Here is a 19,168-nt window from a genome sequence, read left to right on the forward strand (position 1 = left end):
GATACCTGCAGGAGACCCCACTGCAGGGCTTGGATCCTCAGGCCCCAAGCCTCACCCCTCTCCCAGACACCCGGCCCCTCGGGCCCCTGCACCAACTGCCTAATGTCTTAAGCTGCTGAACACCTGATCCAGCTCTGTAGTGCAATGCCCAGGATCTTGCCTCTTCCCACATGCACAAGGCTCAGGCAAACCATTCCACCTCCTCTCCTATCACAGCCTGCCGGGCAACCCCACACCGCCCCAGAGCAGTGGACCCGCCCTTTCCCACCACCAGTGACGGCCGAGAGATCGGCCCAAGACATCTGAGCGCTGGGCTGGTCGGCAGCTGACCGTGCAGCAGCTCAGTGCCACAGTTCAGGCCGGGGCCACTGGACTGGCAAGGCCTTCACAGGAAGGGAAGCCAGAGACTGGCCAGCAGGCACCACAAACACATTTCATCCAGGCCCTCTTCCCAACTTCGCTTGCTGTGATTATGGTATAGTTATGTATGAGCCCCAAATTAAAGGACTCTGGACTCTGTTCCTTGCAAATGGAAAGAATGCTTTCATGCACGTTAAGTTTTTTTAAACCTGATTCCTGCCTGGGGAGTTAAGCAGTAGCCCACCAGGAGGAACCGTAGTTTGGTGAGAATCACAGAGCTGGGAGATGCCAGAGCTCCACAAAAGGAATTTTTATTTCTTGCTTTTAAACAAAATAAGATGCTCAAGAGCTTTTTTCTCCCCCCTCTAGAAACGAAGTCTCATTATGTTGCCTAGGCACGTCTTAAACTCCTGGCCTCAAATGATCCTCCCGCCTCAGCCTCCCAACCAAGGTGCTGGGATTACAGGTGTGAGCCACCACGCCCGGCCCAGAGTACTTTTTTTTTTTTTTTTTTTTTACTGCAGAAAACATTTTCAGAACTTTAGAACTTTTCTAAAATACTACTTTGTCAGCTGAACAATATAGAAAAGTACAGAGGCAAGTGCCTGTCCAGAACTGCGTGGTGACTTAGAAGCGGGGCTTGCGCTTGCGGCCGGTGTACTGGGTGTCAGGTCTGACTTCCCTGTGCAAAAAAGGAATAGGACAGTCTCAGAAAAAAAGATCAAAGCAGCCCTGGAGCTCTTAGTGGCAACAGGCATCCACCCCCCACCCACCCTGCCAGCTCCCAGGCTGGCACTCACCTGCCCTGGCGCCTGTGCCGCTCCTTCTTCTCCAGCACCCATGCCCGGCTCTTCCTCACCATTCCCCGCCGCGACATCCTGAATGGGACCCTGTGGTGGAGACACAGCAATGAGCTGATGGATGGCTGATGGATGGGGCTGCCCAGCTGGCCCCCACTTGAATCCATGGCAAGCTTACCTCTGAATCTGGTGGCCTCAGATGCCCCTTCCCTCAAATGCTCCACCTTCCCTACAACACAAGTCCCCACTCTGGACACCCTCCTTCCCAATAACATCCACCCGGGCCACAGAGGTTGTTGGGTGGGGAGAGGAGAGGGCTGGGCCAGGCATGGAGATCTCAACGCCAGCAAGCAGTCTGTTCCCTCTTTGGGAAGCAGCTAAGCAGCAGTAAGCAGGCCGCTTTCTACCAATGCAGTGACACATCATCACCTGAACTTCAAGAGCACAGTGGACAGTTCACGGCAGGAGCTTAGGGTCCACAGCTCGGGGGCAGGAAAACAGGGATGGAAAGGAGAGGCTGAAAAGGAAGGACTGAGGGGCATGAAGGAAGAAGGAAAGAGGGCTGGGGTAACCCCGAACACCCCTGTGACCATCCGTAGAAACCAGAGACAGGGCAAGCCAAGGAGCTGCCATTTGGGTGCCTGAGCCTGATGGGCCAGCACAAAGCAGGAGCAGTTGCAGAGCAGGACTGGGGACACAGGAGTCATCATCTCAAGGTTCTACAAGGAGTACAAAGCAAGGGCAGAGTGGCAAAGAGGGGCCAACGGGTGGGCCATGGGAGAAGCAGCAAGGGGGAAAGTCATCAAGGGAGCTAAAGGGAGGAGGTGAAGACAGGGAGTGCCCCAAAGCACAGGTCCCAAGAGAAGTGGGGGTCCAGCCCTGCAGGAGGCACGAGAGGCGTGGGAGGGAGGAGGCCAGGAGGAAAGAAAGAACAGGCCAAAAAGAGAGCCTGGAGACTGATTAGGTAAAGGCTTAAAAGACTTCTTAATTCACCTATTTATTTAAAATAAACAGGTGTCCTGAATGTGATTAGACTGAGGTGACAGTAACAGAAGCCCTTCCCTGCTCTCTACCTCATCTGAGGAACTGAAAGTGTGAGCCTACAGAACGAGGGATGGCAAGGTATGTGCTGGGCACCCTGAACACACTGCCAAGATGGGTGGCACTACCCCCACTTTTCAGATAGCTGAGGAATGGATGCTCACGTCATTCAGCTTACCCGTGTTTACTTTCAGGACATGTCGTCTGAAGACCCCAGTGTGAGGACAAAAGGGATCCTAAGATGCATGGAGTAGATGAGGCAATGTGTACCTCCCCTGTGAGGAAGGAGATGGGAGTGCACCCTGGGAGCACAAGATGGACCCCTGAGAGAAGAGGTCATCCAGAAGGGCCCCAGCTGCCCATGGGGAATGAACTAGGGAAGCTAAGGGAAATGAGCAAAGACCCAAGGGGTCAGGCAGCATAAACCTATGGTGGACGCAAGGAACATGCCTGGCTGTGCCCAGCTGTGGGCCTTCCCCACACGTGCATTTGGGGCTCATTTTTCCTCTTAAATGTCTTAAAGGTCTTAAGACCTTTCCCTCATGTCAACTGGAACTCAGAAATAACCTCCCTCTTCACTACCTTATCATCAACTATTCATTCAGAAAAATACTGAGCACTTTTTACTAACAAGACACTATTGTCAACGTCAGGGATACAATACCAGTCCTCAGCAAGTTTTCATTCTAGCTGGAGATACAAAGAGTAACCAAGTCAACTGGTATGTATGACTTAGAGCAGCGAAGGGTGTTAAGGAAAATCAATCCGAGCGGGGAGCGGAACTGCAAGGAAGACACTGAAAGAGTAATGTCAAGATACAACTTACATTTTAGAAAAAGAGAAAAAGACCAGTCTTGCTGCTATGCAGAAAATAATCTGCAAGAAGCAAAGACTGCAAAGGCAGGGAGACAAGATAGTCAGCTGTTTCAGCAATCCAGGCTAGGCGTAGTGCTGGATTAGGCTCTGCTGGATTAGACTGTTGGAAGCAGGGAGGGCCAGCACGGGGATACACACTGAGGGACGGACAGCAGGGCTCAATGACAGGCTGACGGGATGTGAAATGTGGGGAGACAGGAATAATCAAGAATGGCAAAGAATGGAGGATGAGGCTGGGCACAGTAGTTCACGCCTGTAATCCCAGCACTTTGGGAGGCCAAGGCAGGCAAATCACGAGGTCAGGAGTTCAAGACCAGCCTGGCCAACATGGCGAAACCCCCTCTCTACCAAAAATACAAAAAATTAGCTGGGCGTAATGGTGGGCCCCTGCAATCCCAGCTACTCGGGAGGCTGAGGCAGGAGAATTGCTTGAACCCGGGAGGCGGAGGTTGCAGTGAGTTGAGATCGAGCCACAGCACTCCAGCCCGGATGACAGAGTGAGACCTCATCTCAAAAAAAAAAAAAAAATGGAGGATGGCCAGGCATGGTGGCTCACATCAGTCATCCCAGAACTTTGGGAGGCTGAGACAGGGGGCTCGCTTGAGGCCAGGAGTTCAAGACCAGCCTGCACAACATGGCAAGACCCCATCTCTACCAAAAACTTTAAAAATTAACCAGGCATGGTGGCATGCACTTATAGTCTCAGCTACTTGGGAGGCTGAGGCAGGAGGATCATTTGAGCCCAGGAGTTTGAGGCTGCAGTGAGCTAAGATTTCACCACTGCACCCTAGCCTGGGTAAGAGAGCAAGACCCTGTCTCAAAAAAAAGAAAAAAGAAGGCCGGGCGCGGTGGCTCAAGCCTGTAATCCCAGCACTTTGGGAGGCCGAGACGGGCGGATCACGAGGTCAGGAGATCGAGACCATCCTGGCGAACACGGTGAAACCCCGTCTCTACTAAAAAATACAAAAAAAAAAAACTAGCCGGGCGCGGTGGCGGGCGCTTGTAGTCCCAGCTACTCGGGAAGGCTGAGGCAGGAGAATGGCGTAAACCCGGGAGGCGGAGCTTGCAGTGAGCTGAGATCCGGCCACTGCACTCCAGCCTGGGCTACAGAGCGAGACTCCGTCTCAAAAAAAAAAAAAAAAAAAAAAAAGAACGCTTAGGGGATGAAAACCAAGAGCTGTTCTGTTTGATACCCGTGTAAAGTCCAGGTATGGACACTGAGGAGGCACTGGGAAACCCCAGGTGGCAGAGAATGAAGATACACATTTAGGAGTCAGGAACTTCTGGCTGGCATTTACACACCACAGATAGAGAAGGGATCCAATCCAGGCTGGGCCCGGGACTCGAGGAGGAAGCAACAGTGGACTGAGGAGCAGCCAGGAAGGCTGAGGAAACCATGACGATGGGTGGAAGGCCAAGTGAAGGAAGTGTCAAGGAGGGAGCGTGCTGCTGCCTCCGACCCTACTGAGCAGGCAGGACAAGAAAAAAGGTCAAAAGTGACCAGACGTGGCTCGACAGAAACTGGTGGTGGCCTCGACAAGAACGATTTTTGGTAAGACAGAATTGTCAGCCTGAGAAGTGGAATGAGAGAATGGCAGGAGGGAAGAAGAAAGAGGCAGGTGTGAGTTCTGCTATGAAGGCAAGCAGATCAATGGGGCGGCTAGCAGTTGTTATGGGGTTAACTAAGGGAGGAACTTTTCTAGAAAAGGAGAACTTGTGCAGCATGCCTGTGTGCTGACCGGAGTCACCCAGGAGAGTCAAGACAAGCATGCAGGAGGGAAGGGGGAGCCACGGCACCCAAGGGAGAGGGTCCCGGATGCAGGTGGAGGGCAGCATCAGGAAGGAAGGAGACAGCCTGCCAGGCGTGGCAAGAGGAAGGGGTACGTGTGGGCTCACAAAGGGAGCTCCAAGCTGCATGGCTGCCCGCAGACATCTAGGACCCCAAACTCCTAGCCCCAAACAGGCACAGTCCAAACGGGGCCTGGTGTTTCTACCACCACCTTGGTGTCCCTGCTGCAAGTGACCTGAGAGGCTTGGGTGAGGGCAGAAAGTCCATGTCTAACAAATGTGGCAGCCCCCGCTGCAGCCGGGGCAGGGTTCAGCAGTTGCTTTACCTCTCATTGGTGAACACAGACTCCCTGGGTTCATCTTCATCCTGATTTTCACTCAGCCCCTGCAGGAACCAAAGTGCACTTAGGTCACCCTGAAGAGTTCTCAACCCATCTGCCCCACTCCAGAAGCCCGGACACCCAGGCCTGAGCCCTTCCAACAGGGACAAGGTCCAGTCCCACGAGAAGGAACCGACATGCCTTTCTGGGACCTGAAGAGCAGAGGTCTCTGCCTCCGGATTCCAGAGGACGTGAACACTCCAGGCTCTGCACTCTGGGGCTGGGCCCTGCTTCCCCACCAGTGTTCTCCCAGCAGGCTCTGCAGGCTGAGCCCCACTGCCTGGAAGTCAAGACACAGGCCTGCTGGCAAACCCAGTGTCCCTCACCTCTGGTATAAAGGTCGAAGGCCCAGAAAACAAGCAGAGGTAGAATCTGAAAGGAGAAAGTGCAACGTGAGAACTGGGTGGAGAAACCCCATAGGGAGACAAGTTCTCGCCACCCCGTCTCCCCACCCCGCCTGCCTGGACCCTGGTGACCCACACCCCAACACTCCTCTGCACCACTGAGTGGCCTGAAAGGGCTATGCCACTACCCTCCCTCCTGCAGCCCAGGCAGCACACCAGCCCCCAGCGCTCACTTTTTTGCTTTGGCACTGTTAGGGTAGTCCACCACCATGCCACCGGAGAAGCCCGCCTTTGTGGCCTGGGTTGTGATCAGCTCCAACTGAAGAAAGAAAGGCAATTCTCTACGTCGCTGTAAGCCACGTAGAGAAAAGTGCAGGCATGGCCCACACCTCGCTCAGGAGAATTACGGAACAAAGCTACTCCCCTCATTCTCACTTTCCAGCGCAGGGACCCAGCTTTCCACTCAAGTTTAGGAAGGAGATGGCCACAATTGGAAGCCAGACTCATTCATGTTATTAGTCAGGGACAGCTCTTCATTTATCTTTCAACATCTACATCCTGCTCCGCCATTCCTTAATTATACATCACACAACAGACAACTGTCGGTGCCCTCTCCCCATTCCTAAATGGCATTCACTTATTTGGTTATGGAAATTAGTCGTATCATCTTATCTATAATACCATGTCACATCTGCCAAGGGAAGACATCCCACCCCACCTCCGCAAATGCCACCCCCTTAGGAGATCACGTCATCAAATGTGCCATCAGGGGCCACACTAAGGTGCGTGTTTTCTCCTTTTCCTGCCAATCTGCATAAGGTTCTTTGTCGCTTCCCCAGGACAGCTTACCTGTTGAGTCTCCCCGCTCCCCTGCACACCCAGTAGCCAAGGGACTCACCTGCTCTGAGTTCTCAGGGTATAGCTGCAGGACAGCTCGGGATCCCCGGACCTGAAAGAAACAGGAACATCACTGTCTTACAAATGACCGCATCAGCTTAGGGCCTGGACACCCTCCCTTCCTTCATTCACCGAGTATTTCCTGAGTTTCCATTATGGATGGATGAGGCATCTCTGTTAGGGCTGGGGATAGTCATGAACAAGAGATCAACCTGAACTTTGGAGCTCACATTTTAGTAGGGGAGGCAACTCATTCACAGTAGCAATTTTTCCTTTGTTCCAAAAAGAGGAATTGGACAAAGTGACAGTTTCCTTTCGGTTCAGTTTACTTTCGGTTCCAAAAGGTCTGTTTCAGATGGACACTTGAGCAGAGATTTGAATGGAGTGAGGAGCTGGCTGTTTAAACGTAGAGGGGAAGAGCCTTCCAGCAGGGAGAAGAGGAAACATAAAGGCCCTCGGAACTACAAAATTAAGCCAGTACGCCAGGAGGAAAACTCATGTGACACACAAGACCAGTGGCCAGATCGGCAGGGGCAGTCCAACCCAGAAAAGACCAGTGGCCAGATCGGCAGGAGGAGTCCACTCCATGAAAGACCAGCGGCCAGCCGTCGGCAGGAGCGGTCCACTCCATCAAAGACCAGTGGCCAGCCATCGGCAGGAGCAGTCCACCCCAGGAAAACTAGGGGTGGGCTGGACCAGGCTAAGGAGGCAAAAACCACTCAGATCCTTCAAAACGGACTCATTTTTAAGCTGGCACAGTGGCTTACACCTATAATTCCATCACTTTGGGAGGCTGATGCAGGAGGATTGCTTGAAGCCAGGAGTTTAACACCAGCCTGGGCAACATAGCTAGACACCATCTCTAAAAAGAAAGAAAGTAAAAAATTAGCCTGGCATGGTGGTGTGTGCCTGTAGCCCAAGCTACTTGAGAAGCTGAGACCAAGATTTCGAGGGCGCAGTGAGCTACCATCATACCACTGCACTCCATCCCAGGCAACAGAGCAAAAGTCTGTCTCAAAAAACAAGTAAGATTTAAAAAGAACTCCTTTTTAGGACTTAAAATCTCAGACTATCATCTAATCCTAGTGAACAACTGAAATTAACATCATTAGTTAAAAAGGCAAGATAAAGCTAATACAGGCTCTCTCTGCGGTAAATAACTATCCTGTTCCCCATCCGAGGAAAAGGATCAGAATTAGGTGGAGGGAGAAGTGAGGAGTCAGAAGCATGTGGGCACTTTGGAAGGTACCCCTCTGGATGGTCTCAACACATCTCTTGTCCTCACTCTGCTCAGTCCATGCCACCAAACCAACTTCTGATCCCCAAACCAACTTCTCATTAAAACTCAGAGTAATAGACATAGGAATACCAATCAACAGAAATAGGCCCTATTACAAGTTACTAAATTGGTCTCCAATTTTGCCATCAGTGACTTCTGGGTTTGATTAGCGTATATCAGTCCACTGAGCTTGAACTTCTTTAGGCTGAGAACCTGGACAGAAGCAACCACAGTAAGGTCCTGCGGTCCCATATGAGTAGCGTTCCCATCATGGGACACCTCAATTTCCTCACTCTACCTGCAGGGCTACGGAGGGACAGGCAGCTAACCCAGATGGGGAGAAGATCTTATACTCACGAGAACAGAAAAAAGAGAAGCAAAAAAGCAGTACAGGCGCTTGGCAGGGTTTTCAGACTTCTTGTTAGCATTACACAGCCACTGCACAGCAGAAATGCTAAAAAGGAACGGACCTAGTCAGGCAAGGGAGCAATCCACATTGCTCCCCTCACCGCTTCAAGCTTCTCGACATCATCCGTCTTGGATCTCCAAGAGAAACCCCTCCTCCCACAGCTTCCCTTCTTAGAAAGTGCAGGTTCAGGTCACGTACAGTGGCTCACGCCCTGTAATCCCAGCATTTTCTGAGGCCAAGACAAAATTGCCTGAGGCCAGGAGTTCAAAACCAGCCTGGACAACATAGCAAGACCCCATCTCTACTCAAAAGTATTTTAAAGTTTAAAAATTTAAAGACAAAGAAAAAAGTGCAGGTCCACTGCAGGTCATGATTCTACAACACTGGGAAAATAGGACATACAGAAGGACAGCATTCATGTCCCTCAGTCAGTCCCAGAAACCTTTCCTCAACCTTGTTTCTATCTGCATCTCAACTTGAGAATTCCTCCATGTCAAGACTGTCTGCCCACACACCCCTCTCCTTGTTCCCTTCCTCCAATCCAAGGAAACAGGCTTTAGACTATTCACACACACACAGCCACCCCATCACCCTTCCTCTTAAATCACTCCCTTCCACTCTACCTGTTAAATGTTTTCACAACCCCCAGATTTAAAACCTCAAGCGGCCGAGCACGGTGGCTCACACTTGTAATCCCACTATTTTGGGAGACTGAGGCAGGTGGATCACCTGAAGTCAGGAGTTTGAGGCCAGCCAGACCAATACGGTGAAACCCGGTTGCTACTAAAAATACAAAAATTAGCTCGGCGTGGTGGCATGTGCTTGTAATCCCAGCTACTCAGGAGGCTGAGGCAGAAGAATCACTTGAACCCAGGAGGCGGAGTTTGCAATAAGCTGAGATTGCACCACTGCACTCCAGCCTGGGCAACAGAGCAAGCCTCCATCTCAAAAAATAAACTAAAAAAACCCTCAAGCAGTCACTATGTCTTCCTTCCTGCCCTTCCCCTCCCTCTGCTGTACACACACATGCAGAGCCCTACCTCCACTCCCACTGCCTCTCCCAACTTTCACGTCCCCCCACCAATACTCAGCGCTACCAGCTCAAATGTTTCCACCTAACTCCCCCTCCTCTTCCATCTGAAAATCACCTTCCTTAAACACACATCTGATCCCGTCACCTGCCAACTCCCCATCATCCATCAAGCCCAAACTTCTTAGGACATACTTAAGTGCCTTCTAGGAACCAACCACACACAACGCCATCTTCTGTGGAATCTCTCATTCATCACTCTCATCTCAGACCCTTTTCCCACTAGCGTCAGTGCCTCTGTCCACTGTTCCCTCACTCGGAAACCCTCTCCTTGACTATCCAAATTCCTCCCAGCCTTCAAGGCGCAGCCCCTCCACCTAAGGCTTTCCTGTGCTCTGGCAGCCCCACGACTCTCTAGGGCACACACCACTCACGGCCTTATATTCAGTTGCCTGGTCCAAGTCCTAAAGCACCTAATAAACCGTGGAGAGTATTAAACACAGAGACTGTTTCATTTCCCCGTACTCCACAGCAACTTGTATGTCTTACATGTAGCAAATGTTTACAAAAGAAAGTCTGGGCCGTGCACGGTGGCTCACACCTGTAATCCCAGCACTTTGGGAGGCTGAGGCAGGGGGATCACAAAGTCAGGAGTTCAGTACCAGCCTGGCCAACATGATGAAACCCTGTCTCCACGAAAATACAAAATCAGCCGAGCATAGTGGTGAGCGCCTGTAATCCCAGCTACTCAGGAGGCTGAGGCAGGAGAATTGCTTGAACCCGGGAGGCGGAGGTTGCAGTGAGCTGAGATCGTGCCATTGCACTCCAGCCTGGGCAATAGAGTGAGACTCCATCTCCAAAAAAAAAAGTGTGCTATACCACCTCACCTCTCCCCCAAGACAGACAAAACTGACCACCCCCCTTCCGAAACATACAGACCATACTGCTGGCCTTCGGCTTTTCACAGCTTAGAACACCTCACCTGACCATTACCAAAAAGCATCTGCTACCCTTGAAATTATTCCCCAACCCCTCTGGGTCTTGTTCCAAGATGTAAAAGGAAAATCTTCTAATCCAAATTTTTACCTCTCACCTGGCTCCCCACTTCACATCCCCACCACTCAACCTAGGGTAACCAAAGGAGGTCGCCCCTATTTTCTTACCTTCACTCTCACACTGCACCAAAAACTACACAGAACTGATTGCAGCAGCCTAAGGAAAACGTAATCAATTTTAACGCTCTAAGATCTGTTATCAAAGTGCTATGCCGATGTTTAATCCAACCCTGATTACAGAGAAAGGACTCTGGAGCACTGAAGAGATTAGAGCAAGCCCCGCCACTCTCCATCAGAGTTATTTGTTGGCAAATAAAGATGGCTGTTGGGGCCCACAAGATATCTGCTAAATGGCTGCTAGAGGCTAAAAGACCACCTCCCCTCCCCCACCAGACACACAAAGCCAACATAGAATCCGTACCAGTGGTGCCTGAACCCGGCAATGCAAAATAATCACAATAGTAGACAAGTTTTACTTTTGAGATGAAGTCTTGCTCTGTCGCCCAGGCTGGAAGTGCAGTGGTGTGGTCTTGACTCACTGCAACCTCTGCCTCCCAGGTTCAAGCAATTCTCCTGTCTCAGCCTCCTGAGTAGCTAGCTGGGACTACAGGTGCCCACCACCGTGCCTGGCTTTTTAGTAGAGACTGGGTTTCACTGTGTTGGCCAGACTGAAAAGTTTTAGAATCCAGAAAAATACACTCTTAGGCCTTATTCTAACCTTGTAAATCTGAAAATCCCATGGGATGTGTATTTGTAAATATCTGCGTGACTGCTGCACAGCCAGGTTTGGGAAGCACTGGCCTGCAGGACTAAAAGCAGGAAGTGGCCGGGGTGGCTCACACCTGTAATTTCCAGCATTTTGGGAGGCCCAAGTGGGTGGATCACCTGGGCAACATGGCATCTCTACAACAAATACAAAAAAAAAGTAAGCTGATTGCGGTGGCTCACACCTGTAATCCCAGCACTTTGAGAGGCCAAGGCGGGTGGATCACGAGGTCAGGAGATTGAAACCATCCCAGCCAACATGGTGAAACCCTGTCTCCATTAAAAATACGAAAATTAGCTGGGTGTGGTGGCATGCTCCTGTAATCCCAGCTACTTGGGAGGCTGAGACAGGAGAATCACTTGAGCCTGGGAGGCAGAGGTTGCAGTGAGCCCAGATCACACCACTGCACTCCAGCCTGGTGACAGAGCAAGACTCCGTCTCAACAGAAAAAAAAAAAAATTAGCTACGTATGGTGGCATGGGCCTGTAGTCCCAGCTACTCAGGAGGCTGAGGTGGGCAGATCACCTGAACCCAGGAGGTGGAGGCTGCAGTGTAAGCCGTAATCACAGACACTGCACTAGAGCCTAAATGACAGACTGAGACCCTGTCTCTAAATAAATAAAAGCAGGAAGTGAAGACCCTCACCTGATGCAACCGTCAAATGTGCCCGGCTTGAATGGGATGCCCTGGCCCATATCCCCCAGCAGTAGGTCTCCCTCTATCTCTCGGTCCACGGCCTCATCTACGTTAGAGAAAAGGCAATCAGAGAAAGAGACAATACCTGTGGCTTCTCCACACCCATCAGGGTAATCCACCCTGGTGCCAGACAGGACATACTTACCCAGCATGGCAGGGCTGATATCCAGGCCCACCCAATAGTGCCCTTCATCTGAGAGATAACTTCCACTCAGCCCAGTGCCACAGCTGGAAGACACAATCACAGACTCACGGTCAGTTTGCAAAAGTACTTCACCACCTTAGACATTCTGAACCAGGCCCCAGAATCTCACCCAATATCCAGCAGGTAACAGGGCTTATTCTCTGGCAGATAAAGAAGCTCCAGTGCTCGCCCAGCCATCCTGGTCTGGATATCAATCATCCGTGAGCTGGGAAGGCAGAAACACAAGTGGACATGGTAAAGGAGTTCTGGGTGAATACCTCCCCCAGACCAAATTAAAAAAAAAAAGCCAAGTTAAAAAAAAAAAGGATCAATCATCCCAAGGTACTCTTTTCTGACCCCTTCTAAGTTGGGATCAACAAATTCAACTATTTAAAAGTGACCCCCAAATTCCATCTAATTCAGGACCATGTTATTTTGTGGTAACAAATTATCACTGTACCAGCTGCCAAGCAGATGTGTAAAAAACAAATCACTTTCCTAATAATAAACAACCATTGGGATCTGCAACTCTATTAGGCTGGGCTGCTCTAGCATTTGTTGAAAACATTTTCTGCAAGAATTATTCTCCATAGTTTCTCTCATCTAGAAGGATCAATAATGCACAAAAACCTACAGTAGCACAGTCCATGAGAAACACAACATGAGCCACGTATGGCCTTCCAATAGCCAAAAAAAAACTGGTGAAAGAAACTGGAGTCATATTTTTAACCCCATACATTTGATAACGTATTTTCTTTAACCCAATATGTTCAAAGTACCACTTCAACATATAATCGACATAAAAAGTCAGCAGTAAGGACCGGGCCTGGTGGCTCACGCCTATAATCCCAGTACTTTGGCAGGTCAAGGCGGACGGATCCCGTGAGCAATTTACCAGATCCTTGGGCAACGCAGCAAAACCCCCTCTACACAAAAAAATTACACAAACTAGCCGGGCGTGAAGTGGTGCGCCTGTAGTTCCCAACTACCCGGGAGGCGAGGTTGCAGCCACTGCAGCACTTCAGCCTGGGCGACAGAATGAGACCCTGTCTCACACACACACAAAAGTATCAAGCTATTTCAGCCAGCGTGGTGGCGAGTGCCTCTAGTTCCGGCTACTGGGGAGGATGGCCTGAAGCTGCAGTCGGCAGGGATCATACCATGGTACTCCTGCCTGGGCAACAGACAGACCCTGTCCGTAAAAAAAGAAACGGTATCCAATAGCTATTTATTGATTGACTGAGTCAGGGTCTCACTCTGTCGCCAAGGCTGGAGTACAGTGGTGCGATTGCAGCTCACTGCAACCTCTACCTCTCAGGTTCAAGAGATACTCCTGCCTCAGCCTCCCATAGGCTGGCTAATTTTTGTATTTTCAGTAGAGACGGGATTTCACCACGTTGGCCAGGTTGGTCTCGGAATTCCCTACCTCAGGTCATCCATCCGCCTCGGCCTCCCAAAGGGCTGGGATTACTGGCGTGAGACCCCACGCCCAGCCAATAGCTATTTACTTAAATAGGGCTAGTCTCTCAGTGAAAAAGCATGGAAAAATCACAAAATACCTTTTTTTTTTTTTTTTTTTTGAGACAAAGTCTTTCTCTGTCGCCCAGGCTGGAGTGCAGTGCCGTGATGCCGGCTCACTGCAACCTCCCCGTCCCGGTTTCGAGCGAATTCTCCTGCCTCAGCCTCTCGACTAGCTGGGATTACAGAAGTCCGCCATCGCGCCCGACTAATTTTGTGTTTTTAGTAGAGCTGGGGTTTCGCCATGTTGGCCAGGCTGGTCTCGAACTCCTGACCTCAGGTGATCCGCCCGCCTCGGCCTCCCAAAGTGTTGGGATTACAGGCGTGAGCCACTGCGCCCGCCTCCGCCCCCATCTCTTTTTTTTTTCTTTTTTTTTTTTTAAAGACGAGGTGCGGTGGCTCATGCCTGCAATCCCAACAGTTCAGGAGACAAAGGCGGGAGGATCACTTGAGCCCTGGGATTGGACCACGTTGGGCAACACGGCGAGACCCCGTCGCTACAAAAAATTTAAAAAAATACGCCACCGCGCGCGCCTGTGGTCCCAGCTACTGGAGAGGCCGAGGGGAGCCACCACGCCCGCCTAATTTTTTTATTTCTGGGGAGAGACGGGGACTCGCGACGTTGCCCAGGCTGGTCTCGAACTCTCAAGCTCAAGCGATCCTCCCACCTCAGCCTCCCAAAGCGCTGGGACTGCTGAGATTACAGGCGTGAGCCATCCCCACCTGGCCACAACTCTGTAGTTCGTACAAACCACCCTCTATGAAATTCAGACAATAACACACCAACGGCTGTCGCGAACATTTATTGGCAAACAAGGCGCCACGATAAGCATCCTACGGACACCAATTACTTCCTTCCCCCGACCAAGACTGACCCCTCGCCCGTACCCACCGCCCAGCGCCTCTTTTACCACATGCTTACGACAAGTTGTCACACTCGACTTTAAAAACCACCCACGGAAAAGCAAGCGCGATCACCCCTACCTCAACGCTGAGATACCGAGGCCCAGAGAGATCGGCAAAGTTGATTTACCAGAAACAGAAAAGGCACCCACCCGGGTCCTTCCCTCCCCGCACCCCCAAATTCCACGAGCTTTCCGGGCAACGCCAGCAACCGGGACAACTTGCCGCTTCCCGACCCCCGGACACCGCGCAGTACTCGGGCTCCCCTCACTTGCGAACGTATTTCCGGGCTTCTTTCTCATCATAAAACTGCAAAAAAAAAGAAAAAGAAATGGCAGGTAGTGGAGAAATTCAGACGCGGCGGCCGTAGAAGTGGGAAGAGGGGTGTCCGCGGGCCCCGGAACTTACCAGCTCCGGTGGTCCACCGTGCTCCGGACGCCGGCCGCGAGACGCCATACTCACGCCTCAGCAGCACGCCTGCGACTGGCGGTTCCCGGAACCCGGTTTTTATGTCATCAGCCCGGCGACCGCTTGGTAATACGCATGCTCCACCCCTCCTCGCCCGCCCCCATTACATGATTGGCTACAGAGCGACCAACCGGCGCCTCTCATTGGCCAGTTTCTCTTGCACCGCCCGCCTAATCAATTCAAGATGGCAGCCATGCGCACGGGATGGTGGTCGCGGCTGTTACCGTGGAGGTTGCTGCAAGCCCGTGGCTTTCCACTAAATTCTACACCCGGCCTGGGCCTGGGAGCGAGGACTTATTCTCAGGGCGACTGCTCGTACTCGCGCACGGCGCTCTATGATCTGCTCGGCGTCCCCTCCACAGCCACGCAGGCCCAAATCAAGGCGGCTTACTACCGTCAGTGCTTTCTCTACCACCCGGACCGCAACTCTGGGAGCGCGGAGGCTGCCGAGCGCTTCACGCGCATCTCCCAGGCCTACGTGGTGCTGGGCAGTGCCACCCTCCGTCGTAAGTATGATCGCGGCCTCCTCAGCGACGAGGACCTGCGCGGACCCGGCGTCCGGCCCTCCAGGACGCCCGCACCCGACCCCGGCTCGCCGCGTCCCCCGCCGCCCACTTCTCGGACCTACTACGGTTCTCGGGCCGCCCCCGGCGCCAACGGCACGATGTTCAACTTTGACGCCTTCTACCAGGCCCACTACGGGGAACAACTGGAGCGGGAACGGCGCCTGAGGGCCCGGCGGGAGGCCCTTCGCAAAAGGCAGGAGAATGCGTCCCTGAAAGGCCTCCGCTGGGAGGAGACCCGAGACGTGGCTGCCATTTTCCTCGTCTTCTCAATCTTCATCATCATCGGCTTTTATATTTAATCGGAGAGAGGAGGGAAGGGGAGTGTCCCCAGCCAACCCCCCAAAAACGGCCTTTTTTCCTGCCTCTGAACCCTTGGCCATTGATAGTCTAACCTCTGCTGAGATCCGAAGGAACTGTACTCCCCCTGCCCTCCCCGACCCGCCCAGCTTAGCCGATGACCTGCACATCCCTCCACTATGGTCCAGAAAAGGAGGTCTCTCGACGTTTAAGAAAAAGGCCCCACGCTGAAGTGTCCCGAAAGCCCAGGAGTTAAGGGGTTCCTGGAGTCTCTAGGGTACTTCTTCCAGAGTTTGTCTTCCTGCTTCCAGATGTAGTCAACTTCTGGAACACTCGCTGTAGCTTTATTGTAAAGCTCCGAGCAAGATTTATCTGCTCTTGCCCCGCGTGTGTACGGTGGGCCTCCTCTGTAACCTTGAAATGTGCAATGTGACCAATTGTTGGCTGCCAAAAGAAAAGGTCCGGGGTTATACGAAACTTGTCTTTCTGTGAGTTCCCCAAGCCGCAGGTGAGACCTGGTCCAGGTTAAGAATGGGATCAGTGGAGAGCCTGCCATTCCTTCAGCTAAGGTCAGGCCCCTGGGGCACTCCCCCTTCTGTTGATAGCATGTGGGAGTGAGAAAACAAAGTCATTGAGCATAAGGAATGAGTGTTCCTGTGCCCGTATTTAATGTGTGACCTTGGAGAAGTTACTCTGTGGGCATGACAGCAGAGGAGAAAATCATTTGGCATCTTAAGGTCTGTCATGCTTTATTATCCATAGTTTTTGGGGTTTGTTTTGTTTTGTTTTGTTTCTGAGGTGGAGTCTTGCGCTCTGTTGCCTAGGCTAGAGTGAAGTGGTTCGATCTTAGCTCACTGCAACCTCCACCTCCCAGGTTCAAGCGATTGTCCTGCCTCAGCCTCCTGACTGTGTAGCTGGGATTACAGGCTCCCGCCACCACACCTGGTTAGTTTTTTGTTATTTTTAGTAGATACGGGTTTCACCATCTTGGCCAGACTGGTCTCGAACTGCTGACCTCAGGCTGTCTACCCGCCCAGCCTCCCAGGGTGCTGGGATTGCAGGCATGAGCCACCGCGCCCGGCCTATTAGCCATAGTTCTAATCCATAGGGATTACAGCATGATGCTAGCAGGGCCAGGTTCATCCTTGGGACAGTGTGGCTGTCACCTGGCTCTCCCTTTACCAGCCCCATTGCGCACTGTGCAGCCCCTCCCCTCCCAGAAACAGAGTGACAAACTCTGCACTTGAGTCCCTGTTCCTGTTTAACCTGCAATGCTTATCACAGGCCCTTAATTTTTTAGACGAGGCTGCTTGAGGCTGCAGTAAACTTTGGGGCTTTGGGAGTACACAGGACTACTGAGGGACGGGGGCTTGGTGTTTAAGGTGGAGACTTGGTTCTCAACGCAGAGCTAGCTAAAGGTGTGTTGTTTTTTCCGCTGTTTCTAATTCATGTTAAGTAGTTGGTCATCACTTTGGTCAGAGCTGCTGCTGTAGCTCTCTTAACTGTGAGTCACTGGATGTCGGCACTGAGTTGGCTGTGAGATGTAGGTGCTCAAGTGTTTATGCACCGGACTGAGTGTAAATCTGTAAAAGGGGAAAATCCTCGCAAGAGGTCTATGAGAAGGATGAGGGCCCAAGTCTAGGGTCTAAACAAAGCTAGGAGTGGTTTGGTATATTACTGAGTGCAATAATTGCATGCAATTCCTGCACTCAATATATTGTGTAAAATCCTCAGGTAGAATGGGATAAACCCACAGCTGGTCCTACTTGGCCTCTTGAAAACCATTCCATCATTGTGCCAATCTCTATCCGGAAAAGGAAAAAAAAAAAAGGAAAACCATTCGATTATCTCTTGCCTTGGAGGTTGGGGTATGCTCCTAGTCAGGGCTTTGCAGCGACGATATGATGCAATAGTGAAGATCTGGGGCCTGGCACAACACTTTGGGAGGCTGAGGCGGGTGGATCGCTTGACCTCAGGAGTTGGAGACCAGCCTGGGCAGCACAGCAAAACCCCACCTCTACAAAAATCACGAAAATTAGCCGGGTGTGGCAAGTGCCTGTAGTCCCAGGTGCTCAGGGGGCTAAAGTGGGAGGGTGGCTTGAGCCTGGGAGGCTGTGGTTGCGGTGAGCTGCGATCCTGCCACTGCATTCCAGCCTGGGCGACAACGCCAGACCCTATCTCAAAAAAAAAAAAAAAAAAAAAAGATTTGAGCCCAATCTGGTTCAGACCGGTTTGGCTCAGTGAGCCTGGACTTGGGGGGAGGGGATATGTACTTTTTAAAAGAACATATATTGTTACTATGTTTCATATTTGGAAAACAGGACAGAGACTTTTTTTTGGAAAAACAAACTGCACCAAGTGGAGTTTAGCAAAATGTTCTGAAACTAGTGCTTCTCAACCAATAAAGCAGGCACAATGGAAACAGTAGGGCAGGGGCTTTTTCTTCTAGCGAAACAGGTGGCCTTGTTTTGATGTTGGTTTGTAAAGCACTAGTGGTCTAATAGCATGGGCTCCTTGAGCTCCACCTCTGAAGTTTGTTTTCTCAGTCAGGATCCCAGCCAAGAACGTTCCCTGTGAGCCCCAGAACCTAGGGTACATAGAAAGGTCCAGAAGGTTCAGACTAGGGGTGGGTCCAGACTAAGGTAAACTTCTGGGACATTCCATGAAACTCTAAGCAAAGTATTGTATAAAAACCATCATCCAACCCTAAGCCTCTCCCCTGGTCCAGAACAAGGCCCAGTCCATAATGCCCATCCCTTTACGCCTCAGGGTTTTGTAGGCCAGAGCTAACCTCTGAGGAGCCCCACTCCCTGCCTGCCCTGAAGCAGCCTGTGCTCTTCATGGAAAGGGGAATGTGTGGGAGGCTTTTTGAAGGACCCCCAAAAGGTTTCCATGGTCACATTTCTCCCCCACCCACTCGGATTGGCTTCAGTCTTTCTCTGCTGCTACCTGGCAAGCGGAGGCTGAAATCGGCCATGACCTTAGCCCCTGCCTTCTAGGGGCTATTCCGTAATTCCTGGTTGTGGAGGATGGCTCAGTCATGCCCAGCCTTAGTCCTTTTTCTTTGTTTTTCACAAACAAGCAAAACTCCCTAGAAGTTTGGACCTAGGATGCGGGAGTAGGGTAAAGGGGCCCAGCCTGGCCCAGGCTGTGCTCAGTGCGGTGGGGAGGGGGTACAAGTATGGCACGAGGCCAAGTGAGCAGCAGGCATGGTTCCTAAATGGGGAGGCAGGCCACAAGACAGGAACCAAAGGCGCACATGTCTAGGCAATTGTGGTGTCGTCTTTGGGCTTGACTGGGACTTTATTTCTTCTGAGCCAAACTGCTCTTTCTCCTCTGTTGCCCTTTATTTATTGCTGGGTGAGATGGGCCTTTACAGATACCAGTGTCGAGGAAGTAGGGTTTCTCCTTCTTCCTTCTGAGGTTCCGGCATTTCATTCATTGAGTGCACTTCTCTATGAGCCAAGTTGATTGGGAGTAGCTTACCTCAGGCCACAGAGCTGTCCTACTG

The 19,168-nt window shown here is 51.6% G+C and overlaps 2 protein-coding genes across 2 annotated transcripts; one reads left to right on the forward strand and one right to left on the reverse strand.

The window, feature by feature from the left end:
- Positions 1-646: 646 nt before the first annotated feature.
- BUD23 (BUD23, rRNA methyltransferase and ribosome maturation factor) lies at positions 647-14,840 on the reverse strand. The gene is made up of 12 exons (XM_025380678.1): positions 14,735-14,840; positions 14,598-14,635; positions 12,036-12,131; positions 11,867-11,949; positions 11,671-11,767; positions 8,123-8,219; positions 6,488-6,538; positions 5,823-5,908; positions 5,572-5,617; positions 5,192-5,250; positions 1,161-1,250; positions 647-1,042 (listed from the first exon to the last, which is right to left on the reverse strand). Exons 1-12 carry the CDS (start codon positions 14,780-14,782, stop codon positions 988-990), a joined length of 846 nt encoding a protein of 281 aa, XP_025236463.1. The 5' UTR covers positions 14,783-14,840; the 3' UTR covers positions 647-987.
- Positions 14,841-14,952: 112 nt separating this feature from the next.
- On the forward strand, positions 14,953-16,134 carry DNAJC30 (DnaJ heat shock protein family (Hsp40) member C30). Its single transcript, XM_025380679.1, has one exon. It carries the CDS (start codon positions 14,979-14,981, stop codon positions 15,657-15,659), a length of 681 nt encoding a protein of 226 aa, XP_025236464.1. The 5' UTR covers positions 14,953-14,978; the 3' UTR covers positions 15,660-16,134.
- Positions 16,135-19,168: the final 3,034 nt, after the last annotated feature.

This window comes from Theropithecus gelada, chromosome 3, assembly GCF_003255815.1.
Source record: "Theropithecus gelada isolate Dixy chromosome 3, Tgel_1.0, whole genome shotgun sequence".
NCBI classification, from domain to species: domain Eukaryota; kingdom Metazoa; phylum Chordata; class Mammalia; order Primates; family Cercopithecidae; genus Theropithecus; species Theropithecus gelada.

Bases quoted from the DNA above. Each gene is read 5' to 3' on its own strand.
- BUD23 (XM_025380678.1), bottom strand. From the start codon at position 14,782: ATGGCGTCTCGCGGCCGGCGTCCGGAGCACGGTGGACCACCGGAGCTG. The intron at 5,909-6,487 runs GTGAGTCCCTTG...TTCTTTCTTCAG, and splicing joins ACCCTGAGAACTCAGAGCAG to TTGGAGCTGATCACAACCCA. The intron at 1,043-1,160 runs GTGAGTGCCAGC...TTTTTTGCACAG, and splicing joins CGGCACAGGCGCCAGGGCAG to GGAAGTCAGACCTGACACCC.
- DNAJC30 (XM_025380679.1), top strand. From the start codon at position 14,979: ATGGCAGCCATGCGCACGGGATGGTGGTCGCGGCTGTTACCGTGGAGG.